The sequence below is a fragment of the Crocodylus porosus genome, unplaced genomic scaffold (assembly GCF_001723895.1).
Source record: "Crocodylus porosus isolate Cpor-Errol unplaced genomic scaffold, CroPor_comp1, whole genome shotgun sequence".
Lineage (NCBI taxonomy): Eukaryota > Metazoa > Chordata > Crocodylia > Crocodylidae > Crocodylus > Crocodylus porosus.
Genome location: NW_017728938.1, coordinates 616,221 through 630,356, shown reverse-complemented (window position 1 = coordinate 630,356; position 14,136 = coordinate 616,221). Strand labels below are relative to the sequence as shown.

The window sequence follows — 14,136 nt, the reverse complement described above, 5'->3', positions numbered from 1 at the left end:
GCTTGAGGGCAACCTTGAGTGTGTCCTTTGTACCGTTTCCTTTGGCTGCTGTTTGAGCGTTGACCAACGGAGATCTGGGAAAAGGGAATCTGGCAAGGGAGGTGGTACTCAGACATCTGGACACAGTGGCCTGTCCGTTGGAGTTGATTTCTCAAGAGCAAGCCTTCGATGCTGGTGGATGCAGCTTCATGGAGGACACTTACACTTATCTGGTGGTCCTCCCATTTGATCCCCAGGATTCGACTCAAGCACCACTGGTGAAAGCTCTCAAGGGTCTTAATGTGGCATCAGTAGATGGTCCAGGTTTCACTGCAGTAGGGGAGGGTGGTCAGCATGACAGCCTTGTAAACCAGGATCTTTGTAGACTTCTGAAGGTCTCTATTTTTGAAGGCGCATTGCAGCTTGAAGGCACTGGCACTGGCGCAGTTGACCTGGTGGTGAACTTCTTAATTGATGGTAGTCCATTGAGAGAGGTGGCTGCCAAGACGCAGAAAGTGCTCTACATACTCCAGAGTCTCCCCATCTATGTAGATAGTGTGAGGGATGTTCAGCTGTCTTGGGGAGGGTTGGTGGAGAACTTTCATCTTGGCGACGTTCAAGGACAGGCCAAGTCTCTTATACAAAGCATTGAAGAGATCTAAGGTTGCATGCACATCCTGTGCAGAGTGAGCCATCATGCAGCAATCATCTGCAAACTGAACGTCATGGATGTCCTTGGTGGTGAGTTTCGTTTTTGCCCGAAATCACCCAAGATTGAAAAGCTTCCCGTCCAGTCGATGCTGGATACTGACACCAGATGGCAGATTATCTCGGATGAGGTGGATGATGATGGTCAGGTAGATGGTAAACAGGGTGGAGGCGATCACGCAACCTTGTTTGACCCCATCTGGATCCAGAAGGTGTTGGTTTCAGATCTTCCACTCAGGTCAGTGGCAGTCATATTATCATGCAAGAGCCTCAGTATGGTGACAAACTTCAGCAGGCAGCCGGGGCATTGGAGGATGGTCCACAGAACTTCACGATTTAAGAAATTGAATGCTGTGGTCAGATCAATGAAGGCAAGCAACAGTTCTTGATTTTGCTCCCAACATTTTTCTTGGATGTGCCTGGCAATGAAACCATGTCTGCAGTGCGCCGGGATGGTCAGAAGCTGCACTGGGTTTCAGAAGGATCTTCTCAGTGACAGGATGAAGGTGGTTCAGGAGGATGCGGGCCAGGGTCTTACCCACAATGGACAGGAGGGAAATCCCCCTGTATATCCCACAGTCAGATTTGTCCCCCTATTTGTAGATAGTCATGATGGTTGCATTCTTGAGATCCCTAGGGATGTCCTCTTTGTCCCAAAGGCAGAGGATAAGCTGCTGGAGTCGTGATATGAGCTGGAAGCTGCCAGCATGCTAGACCTGTGGGTATACCATCTGCCTTGCAGGCTTTGCTGGTTTTCATTTGTTGGATGGCCTACTTCAGCTCTCTGATGGTTGGTGGATCACCAAGGAAATCCACCACGGGGCATTGCGGTACGGCTTGGAGGGTCTCCTCTGATATGGTGGACTCCTGGTTAAGGAGGAGTTTGAAATGCTTCTTCCAATGCAGACAGAAAGTGTCATCATCCTTGAGCTGGGAGCAGTCCAGTGTTCGGAGAGAGTTTTTTGGCCAATGCAGCAGGGTCCATAGGTTGTCTTGGTAACCTGGAAGAAGTTACACACATCGTTTTGGTTGGCTTAGCCCTGGATCAGGCATGCTTTCTCTACCCACCAGTTGTTCTTCATGTCATGGATGTATCATTGGACCTCAGCCTTCAGCTGTTGGTACACTGCTGTCTTTCACCAAGTTTGTGGATGGCTTTGCCAAGCGATGAAGGGTTCAGATTTCTGTTCGAAGAGATCACAAACCTCTGCGTCATTGGCATGAAAGCAGTCCTGGTTCTGTCATGATGCAAACCCAGTAGTCTGGGTACAGGCGTCTTGGACAATGGACTTGAGTTGATCCTAGTGTGCCTGGATGGAGATGTCATCAGCAGTAGGGACTTGCTCCAGTTCACTATTCAACTGGGCCTGGAACTCCTCCTGCTGTCCAGGGTCCTTCAGAGCTGTAACATTCAGCCATCTCTGGGCAACCTTCTGGGTCTTCTGGTGTCTTGGTGCCAGGCAGATGTTCATCACTGAGTGCACAAGTTGGTGGTCTGTCCACCAGTCATCAGATCCCTTCATGGCCCTCGTGACAAGCACATCTCTCAGGTCTCTACCTCGGATGATGATGTAATCCAAGAGGTGCTAATGCTCTGATCTTGAATACCTCCACATGGTCTTGAGCTGATCTTCATGGCAAACGATGGTGTTCGTCACGATCAGGCTGTGTTGGGCACATTTGGTCAGGAGCAAAATACTGTTGGCATTGGCATTCCCCATGCCATTCTTGCTGATAGTTCCACTCCAGATTTCATGGTCACATCCAACCTGGGCATTGAAGTCACCCAGGATACTGCCAAGGGATGGAGACAAGGGCATTGTTGAGATTGGAGTAGAACCTTTCCTTCACTTCCTCATTGTAATCCAGAGTTGGAGCATATGTGCTGATGACAGCAGTGCGTTGATTTTGGCTGAGGTGCAGGAGAAGGGTCATCAGCATTTCATTGACACCCGAAGGGTGTTTGGGGAGCACATCAGCGATCTTGTTCCTGATGGCGAAACCAACTCCGTGGATATGGGGGTTGTGGTCTGGTTTCCCTTTCCAGAAGAAGGTGTACCCTCTGCTGACCTCCCTCAGCTGTCCCTCCCCTGTGAGCCAGGTTTTGCTGAGAGCAGCAGTGTCAGTGTTGTGCCTTGCTAGGTCCTGAGCCACGATGGCAGCTTGTCTTTCTGGGTGATTGCTCTTTGGGCTGTCGATGAGCATTCTCACTTTCCAGGTTCCAAAATCTAACTTTTTTGTATTTTGACCACCAGAATGGTGATCCCACTAGGTGCCATTTCCTAGCCAGGAGAGATGGGACAGCCTATTTTTGGGGCACCTTTTCTAGCCCCCTCCCCACCACGGTGAGCAGTGGGTATCCTAAAAAGGACTGCTCAGTTGCGTGTTCAGCTGCTGAAGGACCACCCCTGTCCTGACACAGGTGTCTGATGACCATCGCGCATCTGCAGCCGGTGTGCAGATCCTTGGCTGGGGGCCTCCAGGTATCACAGCCCTGCCCCTGTTGCTAATCCTCCATCGCCACAGGGTTTTTGGACTTGACGGAAGCCTGCATAGTGTATGTTGAGCATGAGGACTCTGGTGCGCAGTCGGGCCCACATGGTCTTGGCAGTTGGTGGCTGGTTTCAGTGGCATGGCGAACCGTGACGACTGGGGCCACTTCTCCGTTGCAGCTTTCTTCCACCTTTGCAGCCGTTGGGGCCACAGCCTTCCTCCACCTGCTCCACCATTGAGGACTTCTTGGATCATTCTTTGTCTGGAACCTCCCCCTCGACCTTGCTGCCATGGGTGGCCCTACCAGAAGTGTGAGCTCCAGACAGCATTGTTCTCAGGGTCGTTGGAAAAACACAAGCCTCTCTACCGTAACAAGGTGATGATCCTCGGAGAGGGATGGTAAGTGTAGTATCCAATTGATTCAGCACATGCCTTGTGAATAATGTTCTTAAGCTCCTCTCAGTATGTGTGGATGTCCTTGATGGAGTCAGGTAGGTCAGAGAGCTCTCAGTAAGGTTGAAGAGCCTCACATCTATCTTGGTCTTGGAGTGCCTTGATGTTAAATCTCTTCCACATTCCTTTCTGTTTTGTACACTGTTGTGGTGCAAGCTGCATGTCCATGATTGATCTGACTAAATGGTTGTCTGTCCAGCAGTCATCTGCACCTCTCAGGACTCGGGTGATATGGACATCAGTATGATCATGGGCTCTGATAATAACATAGTTAAAAAAGTGCCAGTGATTGAAGTGTGGATGTTTCCAAGTGGTCTTATATTTGTCACTCTATCTGAAGATGGTATTCAGGATACTCTGAGTATCATACTCTGCACATTTGCTGAGGAGGAGGATACCATTGGAGTTGACTTTCCCCACCCCCTCTTTCCCAATGGTGTCAACACTGAACTCTGAAATGACAACTCTTGCGTTGAAGTCACCCATGAGGATGAGTTTGTTTTCCTCGGCAGTGGCCATCAGGACTATGTCAAGAACACAGTAGAACTGTTTCTTGTTGACTTTTTCATTGTCAAGTGTGGGGAGCCTATGATTACCTTAAGTTTTTCTCCACATCAAGCTTGGTAACAACCGGTATGCTACAACTGGCTCCCTGCCACCATGTGGGACTCCCAGCACTGCAGCCCAGAGCTAGGCACAATCAGGCTGAGCGGCCTCTATGCCTCCACATGGGGCTCCCGGTTGGAGTGCTGGGAGCCCTGTGTGGAGACGTGAAGCTGACTTGGCCTGATGACACATGGTTCTCCACGGCTCCTGGCTCTCCAGCTAGGGGTCTCTACCTGCCATGGGCCATGAGTGCCCTAAGGGCCCCCTGCCTGCTGCTGCGGCCAGCAGCAGAGGCTGTATACCATTGGTGGGGGGCATGTGGGTGGGTCGCCATACCTACAACCCACTCATACATCCCCACCCTCACTGCACACACTCCCCCTCTCCCCCCCCACATATAACATCCAAACTTTATTTCGACCTATTATGCAATCACACACAAATCAGAACAAATACACATAAATCAAGACAGAAATATTTTCTGAAATAAAATATGTTATAATAGATGTTTGATTTTTAGTGTATTGTTTATTTTCTGGTTCCAAGATGGCAAAGTCACTTCTCAAAAGGAGTACTTCTGGGGGGCAAGGGGAGGGCTTCTGGTAGCATGGAGGGGCGGGGGGCTTAGGTGCAGGACTTCTGTTCCCAAAATGGCAACTGGGGGCGGACCTATTTTTGCAACCCTTGACAGCTCGCCAAAATTTGTTAAGTAGCCCTCCAGTCGAAATAATTGACCACTGGTGTAGACCAATGAAGTTTAACCTTTCCAGTGCCCGGTCCAGATGAGTAGGTCACAGCTGGTCTGCGAGATCAGGTTCATACACTGGGTATGGGGACTTGTGCTAAGTCATGCTGCAGGCCATACTTTGAGTACCGATGTGACTAATATAATCATTGTATCACTGTCAAAGGATACTGATAGAAGCTGATACCATGGAACTGTTAGTTCTGCACAATTCTGTAGCAGTTTAAATATAACAAAAACACTTTAGCTCTTCCTTGCTTCATTCAGGCTCAAAGTTAGTATTATTTAGCTAAACTGTATTACTACAGGTAGTAGTAACATCTAGATGAGTGATTCTCAACCAGGATGACACAGCACCCTGAGGTGCCTTAATCTTTTCAAGGTGCCAAACAATGTTAGCACAGTTAGATGTGCAGACATGATTCATAAGATGAACCCAGAGATTTCATATAGGAATTCGTAGAGTTAAAAATGTTCTGACCCTGTCTTTCTGAGTTCTTTGCCACAGAAGAATTGCTGTATTTTTTTTTTTTTTTTGTAGTCAAAACAAGTGAAAACTAAGACCTGGCATTTTCCACAGTGGGGTTTGAGTCTAACAAGAGATGACTTATGTCTAAAAAGGTTGAGAACCACTGATCAAGATCATAGCAGCTGCTGAATGGTCTTAGGCAGCTGCTCTCTCTCCCATTTTGAAGTTGATAAAATTTACATTTGCCCGTAACCAGGTTTCTGCATAGTTAAACTGTGTCAAAATGCATGGCCTGCATATAATTTAAGTACTAAATTATACTTGCATATTGTGTGTAATAGCGATATGTTAGATGCTGTAATGTTTGCAGTACTCTCTTTGCAAACCTGCATTTGTGTTTGTGTGAGTGTAGTCTTAACAAATGAGTAGTTTTAAGATGATCTTTGATTCAGTTCTTGCACCCTTGGTTAGATTTCATTTCGCATTGATAGTAAAGCTGTCCTCTATATCATGCATGACTTGTGGTCTTCAAGAAAGATGAGGTACCCTCATGCTCAACTGTGTTTCTAGATTTACTATTTTGTGAGCTGCTATAAGCCAGGGACCTTTTGCCGGGCTTGATCTGGCTTACCTGCTTTTTTAGTACTGCATCATGACATCCAAATGTGTACTTCATGAACTGTGAAAAACAATTCTGTGACAGCAACATTGTGTCTGCACTTGCTAATTCTCATACTTTATGTTCATGCATTATTGCAATACCATGACTTGAAAAGTTGCATCTTTTTAGTTGAAGCCCAGAATTCCCCACCCTTGAACAAGTACTGGTTTATAAAATTAATGTTCTTAACTTTTTGTAACTTCATTTCCTGTACTAGCCTTCTCCAGGTTACTTGAAGGAGATTCTTGAACAGCTTCTTGAAGCTATAGCTGTAGCCACAAACCCATCAGGACGTCTAATTAGTGAGCTGTTTCAGAAACTTCCCTCTAAAGTGGTAGGTGCATAAATTAAATTAGTGTATTTTGTGTTTTGGTATCTGGTAAATGGTATAACTTACATATGAGCTGATTTATGAAGCAGCTGAACAAACTCAAATCAGAACATTCTAATCACCAACAAGTCTTACAGGGATCCTGGTTTTCTCTGTTTAAAAATTGCAAAATCCTCCTTTTTCCACAAGTAAAATGAAATTACACTATCAATATATAGTGATATAGATATCTATCTATCGATCAATATAGATGTATCAATTTGGAAGCCTACTGGTGCCTCAGTCATTATAATAAAAATAAATTCTAAATACCTATATATTTTGGCATTTGATTTTGTTTTATCATAGAAAATCAGAGCTCCCGCTGTCCCCTTTGCTCACCAGGATACGGGTCCAGCTGCAGCTGTCCCCACAGCTACCTTGTGGCACTGAGCAGTCCTGATATGCTGGTGCCCTGCCCATCCCGTTACCCCTCACTCCCAAGCCATGCCCCCTTGGGCCTTGCCTGTGCCCCTCTCCCCACCCACAGCCCGCCACCCCCGCAGCCCTGCTGGTGCCCCTCACTCACAACCTGCAGCCCCCTGTCCCATCCCCCACTGGAGAGAGCCCCAAGTTGCCCCCAGCTGCCAGAGCTACAGGGCATGGGGAGGGACCTGTAGTCCCCTGCCCCCCCCCAGCAGTGCCCAAGTCCCAGCTGCCATGTGCAGGGAGTGGGAGTGGCTGCTGCAGCCGAGTGGAGTCCAGAACCCAGCTTTCTCCTCTTCCCCCGTCCCCCTTCCAGCAGGCTGTGTAGCTGGAGCAGAGCCCATGGAGGAGGGGGAGGATGTGGGCTCAAGAGGAAGTGCTCCACCCTGCTGCCCTTACCCAGGGGCCTCCACAGCTCAGTGGGCAGGATCTGGCATGAGAAGGCAGAGAGGCTCAGTGTTGCCACTGCGGCCGGGAGCTTTGTGCCAGCTGCGCTGCCATGGCAAGGAACCCCTGCCTACAGGGGTGGTAGTGTGGAGTTGTGTCCCCTGCTGCTGCTGCCAGGTCGGAAGGACCTCCTTGCCATGGTGGTGTGAATGGCATGGAGCTCCCAGTGGCAGCACCAGGCCTTCACACCTCATTCTGTCCTCCCAGGCCAGGTCCCTCCTGCTGGACCCCAGAGGCCCTGGAGCCCCAAGCCCACAGTGGGCAGCCCACATTTGCCCCTGCTCTGCACACAAATGGGGGGGGCACATGCCCCGCCCCCCCATGCCCTGTTCTCTGGAAATGCGCACTGAGCTTATCACAAAACAAGCTGACTGGGGCTGTATCCATCCCACTCCCCCAGCCAGGCCCTACAGCCCTGTATTCCCTTCTTGGCCCTGGGCAGCGTTCCCAGCCCGAATCATGCCCCATTCCCTCCCTACCTACCAGTGTACCCTTTAAGGAGTAGCTGTCCATGAGCACGCTGCCGTGGTCCGACATGGGACATTTACTGAAGGAGGTTGGCGCTGAGAGGCTGGAGCTGGAGGCTGGTGCGGGCTCTGCCATCTCAAGGGAACTGCTCTGCTCCCTCGCTTTCCCTGTGGCATCAGGGCTGGGGAGTGGAGCAGTTCCCCAGAGCCAGCAGAGCCTGTGCCAGCCCACCGCCCCAGCCTCCATCCCTGCCTTGCCACACCTTGGGGAGGAGCCACTGCTTGTCCTGAGTGAGGCTCTGCCAGCTCCAGGACACTGCTCTGCTCCCCCACATCACCTTGGGGAGCGAGGAGGCATGTGGCATCAGGGCTAGGGAGCGGAGCAGTGTCCTGGAGCTGTCAGAGCCGCACTGGGGCAAGCAATGGCTCCTCCCCGAGGTGTGGCGAGGCAAGGATGGAGTCTGGCATGGGGGCCTGGTGCAGGCTTCACTGGCTTCAGGGAATTGCTCCACTACCCGGCCCTGATGCCACGTGCCGCCTCACTCCCTGAGGCGAAGCAGGGGAGTGGAGCAGTTCCCCAGAGCCAGCGGACCCCATGCCAGGCTCCAGCCTCCACCTCCCCTCTGAGTTTACCTTCAGCTCCTCTCCCGGTGCATGGCCTTGAAAAGACTGTGCGCGGCCAGACTTTTAGTTGTGCGCGGCCGTGCACATGAACACCTAAGAGGGAACCTTGCTACCTACCTTCCTGCCCTTACTCGCTTCCTCACCATGGGGGGCCTCAATCTGCCTTCCCTCTGTAGACTTACCTGGCTGCCACATGGCGTCCCTTCCTTATCATCATCCTAATCCCACTCACCCCACCCCATGCAGCCCCTTGCAGACTGGAACTGCCAGCGTGCAAGGGGAAACCTGCCGTTTACTGCATTTTTCACCTTTAAAAGAGAAAATCCATGTTTTGCCACTGCAAACAGAAAACCCAGATCCCTGGTCATAACATTTTCTTTTATGGTGTAAATGAGTCCCTTACATCTGTTTACTGTAGAAGGCAATTGCTACCATATCTTTCTCATATACCACATGCCTTCAAATAAGACATGTACCTTGTTTTGGGAAGGCAGAATGAAGAAAAAGATTTCTCCTAGAGTCTTCCTTTTACAACATGGGTTTACTGTCAGTGAATGTTCATAAGTAGATGCACAAGGGGCAGAGGCCAGTTCTCAGCATCACTCACCTCTTTGCAGTTCCAAAGTTTAAACTTTAATCCTGTCATGAATATTTCTGAATTGGCAGCAGCTTTTGGGTGCATGCACTTGGGAAGGTAATACAGCTCCTGGCAGTCATTGCATCTCCATGCCAGGATAGAAATCAACTTCCTCATGTAAAACTTACACCCCAATTTTGGATGACTGATTTTTGGGGAAAAGATGCTTGTGGTATGCAAGTATGTTTGACACCCATGGTGTAAGGAATCTGTAAAATCATTAGTTCTATTGATGAATTTACAAAGAGAATTATTTTCAAAAATATAAATTTCTATTTGAAAATATCTTAAATTTCATATACAATATTTATAAAAAACATAGCATAATAGTATAATATTCATTAGAGATGCACCAATATATTGGTTGCGTATCAGATTGGCACCGATTAAAGGAAAATTAACATCAGCTTCTTTAGTCACTGATAAATGCAATATGCCTTCTGGCTTGGACCCCTGGACGCCGTGTGCATGCGCACAGCTACACACGTGTCCATGGCTAGGAATGCAGCTGGGCAGTGTAGAGAGCAGTGCCTTGTTGGAAAGTCTGTGGAGAGGAACAGGTGTGGAGGGCAGGCTAGATCGAGACCCCCATGGTGAGGGAGGGGCAGGGCTGTTGCTGCAGCTGGGGGTGCTACCCAGCCAAGGCAGTGAATGGGACTCAGGGACAAGGCAGGGAGCAGGACAGAGCCATGGGTGGCTTGTCCGGGAGGTGTGGGGGTGGTTTTTAACCATTTTTAAGCTCCAGGACACTGCTCCTTTGAACGAGCTACCTACAGCCCAGTCCTGCTCCCTATCCCAGCCCTGGGTCCCGTTCACTGCCCTGCCTGGGGCAGCACCCCCTGCTCCACTCCCTCCCTCACTGGGGACCTTGATCTGCTCCCCCACGTCCCTTCCCTTCTACAGACATACCTGCAGGGTGGTGCTCTTCATGCTGCCCGGCTGCATTCCTGTAATGGCTGATATGGCTGGTTAATAATCAGCTATCGAAATTAGCCAAGAAAATCTTTATCAATACACTCCTAATATTCATATATAAAGCGGCAGAAATATTATTTCAGGCATGATATCACAAGTATAAAACATAATAAAACTGTTTTTGAACCTGTACTTGAGCCTTCTGCTGTTGGTAGGATCCATTTTCTAATCTGACTTTAGCAAATTATCAACTATAATACTTATGTCTTATAGAACAGTTTTTTCAGTAAATCAACCAAGTACTTCATAGAAGATGTAAGCAATCATTGCCTCTGTTTTACAGGTTGGGAAGCTGGTGTGTAGGGAAGTAACTTTCCCAAGTGGCCAAGCTGGCTATAGAACCTAGGTCTCCTGAATCCTAAAATATATCAAATAAATATATATAGGTCTACACATAGTGGGCCAGTGTGCCTCTCTCCTTATTGGACACTGGTCTTGTTTTTAAAGTGTTTCTCTTTTTGTAAACATTGTGCTTTTATATACTAATAGGTCTATTATTTATTTTGTTTTCTAGCAATATCCTGACTATTATGCAATAATTAAAGAGCCCATTGATCTTAAGACAATTGCCCAGAGGATACAGGTATAGTATATGAGCATGCTAATGGGTTGTATATTTTTTAAAAACAAGCTTGTTTGTCTTCTGTCAAAATACAAAAGCCCAAATTTATATGCATCAGAAGTGGTAGTGTAATTTAAATAGGTACCTGAAGAAATGACAGTGATATTGGCCTGATATCAGAGACTTTTAGCCTTGTACTAGTCCACTGAAAGTAGTTGCAGTTTAAGTTAGTGTCCTAGATCACTAAATGTTGAGTTATAGGCCATGTATCAAGGCTCTTGGCCATTTATAATAATAAACTTAGCTGTTTGTCAAGTAATAGTTACATTGCAAATTAAGTTATTGACAATTATATTATTGTCATTCTCATGACCATCTTGCCTTCTCTCAGCTACCCTATGCAGTTTTTAATTGCTGATGTTTTGAACTCCTAGAGCAAAAAATTAGTGTTTTGCAAAAAATTAGTGTTTTGCACAGAAAACTTCTCTCTCTCTAAATACTTGGAAATATTATTCTGTAATCTCAGCTATCAGTGTTTCCTACCAGGAACTATTGACTGCTCATGCCTACTGGAGTAGAAGTAGTGATAAGAGTGCAGAAAGCTGTAATCAGAATCATAGCAAAATAGGGCAGGAAGGGACCTTGCAGGGTCATCTAGTCCAGCCCCCCTGCTTATAGCAGGATCGTCTCTGACTAAACCATCTCAGCCAAGTGTCTCTCTAACCTGTTTTTGAAAGTTTCCAAGCATAGAGATTCCACAGCTTCTTTAGGTAGATCAGGTGGATCATCAGAATATGTATTTAATATTTGGGTAAGTTATTAAAAAGGTTTTTCATGCAGTATTTCATTTGGCTCTGTTCACACTTCAGTCATGTGCAGATGTGCATTTTCTCCTGAGAGTTGCTGTTCTTCCAGGAGAAGCCACAAGAATACAGATTTTCAGCACTTTTCCCCGGGAGAAAAAAAATCTAGGGAACAACCAGGGTTAAATGCTCCCAGGAGAGCGAATGTCTGTTTTATACTCTTTTCTGGGAGAAGTCACTGCACATTCCACCAGCATCCCAGGGTGCTTTGCTCCTGTCCCACCTGAGGGGCTTGCTGGACTCTGTTGTTCCAGTCAAGCAATGAACAGAACATGCCCCCTTCACAATCTTCACATTGTGCAGCAGAGGGACACGGGCTGACCTTTAAACAGTCTGGGTCAAGCAATCAGAGCTGCCAGGCAGGTGGAAGGAGCCTGCAGAGAACACTGCACTGCATCAGCATTGCAAACTGTCTTCTTTACAGGGGCTGAGGATTTAAATGTCTGCTCAGGTGTTTCCAGGTAAGTTTTTTTTTTTTTTTTTTTTTCCCTACCAGGGAAACAAACCCAGGAGACTTTTAGATTATTTGAACATGTGCACATAGCTTTAAAGAGAACTTTTATATTTGCATTTCCATTTTGATTTCCTTTTCTTTCTCTTTTTCCAATGAATTACTCAAATTGTTTACATGTCGCATAAAGGAATGTGCCCTTTTTATTATATAAAGGTTGCCCTTTACTTTCCAGTGTTAATCTCTTCCCTTTTTATGTGATAGGATGAAAAGGAGTAGTTGATCACTTAATTAAAGGGTAATCTGCTCTGTTTTTTGTCTTTTAGAATGGAACTTACAAAAGTATTCATGCAATGGCCAAGGATATAGATCTTTTAGCAAAGAATGCCAAAACATACAATGAGCCTGGATCTCAAGTATTCAAGGTTAGCCTTGGATGTTCAAGATCTGTCTTACTATGTTTAGATACTGTTTTAGTTATTAAATAATATGTATTATAAGGTTCTAAAACATTTCTAATTTCTTTGGGAATATTAGGAAAGACATAACAATTGCTATTTATGTATTTTTAATAACAACTCCCTCTGGAAGATAGAAACTCTATTTCTCTGTTCTTTCCTTAGTATATGGAGGTTCTTGCCATCAATTGCATCTGAAAGGAGTCATGAAAAAATTGGCTTAATTTTAGGAACAGATGATGAATTGTCTATGTATTTGTAACTAAATAATACGCGTCTGGAACTACAGATTGATATTATGGAAGTATTGGCTGACTTTTTAATCAAGCAGTGAGAAGTTATTTGGGTCAGAGGGGTACTTCAGGAGTTTCAGTAAGATGTTTCGGGTTGGCTGGGGTGCCCAGTTGATCCTATCCGGCCACAGAGCATCCATCTTGCCTGGGCCAGGTGGGGCCGAGGGATCCGTGATGGGCTCTAGATAGAATCTCTTGGCGGCTGGATCTGGATTGTGGGTCTGATTTTGCCCAGCCCTGCTTTAATCCTTACCTGTGCAGTTCTGTGCAATATAGAGAAGCTTTTATTGTAAAGCCTTCCTCCTGTTTGTGGATACTAAACAACATACTCCATTTCTTGCAAAAATGTTTTTATCAACATTCATCCCTTTTCCCTGGTTCTTTTCTCAGTTAACTATTGTGCTGATGTGCATGTGAAAGTTTGCTGCCTCACATTTTCATGCGCCCCAGAAGTGAATGAATTTCAATGGCAAAGTGTCTCCTTTCCCAGTATACTTTTGGAGACTTTTTACACTGTGCAAAGTAGAGGTGCACCAATGCATCGGTCTGATATCGGATCAGTACCAATATAAAGAAAATTTGCTGCATTGGATATCGGCCCAATATGGCCAATAACTTGGCCAATACATGCCCTTGATGCTCACAGCTGCAGCGCAGCAGTCAGGCATCAAGGAGCACAGCCGGCAGTGTGGAGAGCTGCCTCCAGCTGGTCAGTGTGGTGTGGTGGAAGGGGAGGGGAGTGCAGGTTCATATCTATGAGATTTAATATTTGCTTGGAGTATTTTAAAAGGAAAAAATAAAGCTATTTCATGTGCGCTCTACTGTTCTGTGCTTACCTTCAGCTGCAGTTTATAATGTGTATTCAAAGATTACTAATTGCAGCTACCTTTTTTAATCATTTGTTATGAAGCAAGGATCATTTCAGGATGCACATGGGATATGTTTGTTTCTTCATCTAATACAAGGAGAGGCTACAGGACCTGAATGCGTTCGCAAAAGGGGACCTGGTGGCCATCTATAAATTTACCAGGTGGGACCAGCCGGGGAATGGGAGAGACCGTATTCCCCCGAGCACCTCCTGGAGTAACAAGGAATAACGGCCATAAGCTATTTGAGAGTAGGTTCAGGCTGGACATTAGAAGGCACTACTTCACAGTCAGGACAGCTAGGATCTGAAACCAACTTCCAAGAGAAGTGGTGCTGACTCCTACCTTGGGTGTCTTTAAGAGGAGGCTGGATAATTACCTAGCTGGGGTCATATGAGCCCAGTATTCTCTCCTGCCCAGGGCAGAGGGTTGGACCTGAAGATCTACTTGGGTCCCTTCTGGCCCTACATCTATGAATCCTATGATCAAAGCCCCCTGCGGTGAGGGAGGGGTTAGAGGCAGGCACTGCCCATGCAGTAGGAGAGTGGTCCGGAGCCATGGCTTGTGGTGGGGAGGCGGCTCC

General features: G+C 46.9%; 1 protein-coding gene across 9 annotated transcripts in view; it reads left to right on the top strand.

Annotated features, from left to right (window-relative positions):
• Nucleotides 1–14,136, top strand: part of PBRM1 (polybromo 1) — a 121,359-nt gene that overhangs the window by 16,607 nt on the left and 90,616 nt on the right. For all 9 annotated transcript variants that reach the window (XM_019547406.1, XM_019547403.1, XM_019547400.1 and 6 more), the window contains exons 6-8: nt 6,332–6,448; nt 10,575–10,643; nt 12,263–12,361. In XM_019547406.1, coding sequence (XP_019402951.1) covers nt 6,332–6,448; nt 10,575–10,643; nt 12,263–12,361 — 285 coding nt within the window. The remainder of the gene's footprint in view (nt 1–6,331; nt 6,449–10,574; nt 10,644–12,262; nt 12,362–14,136) is intronic.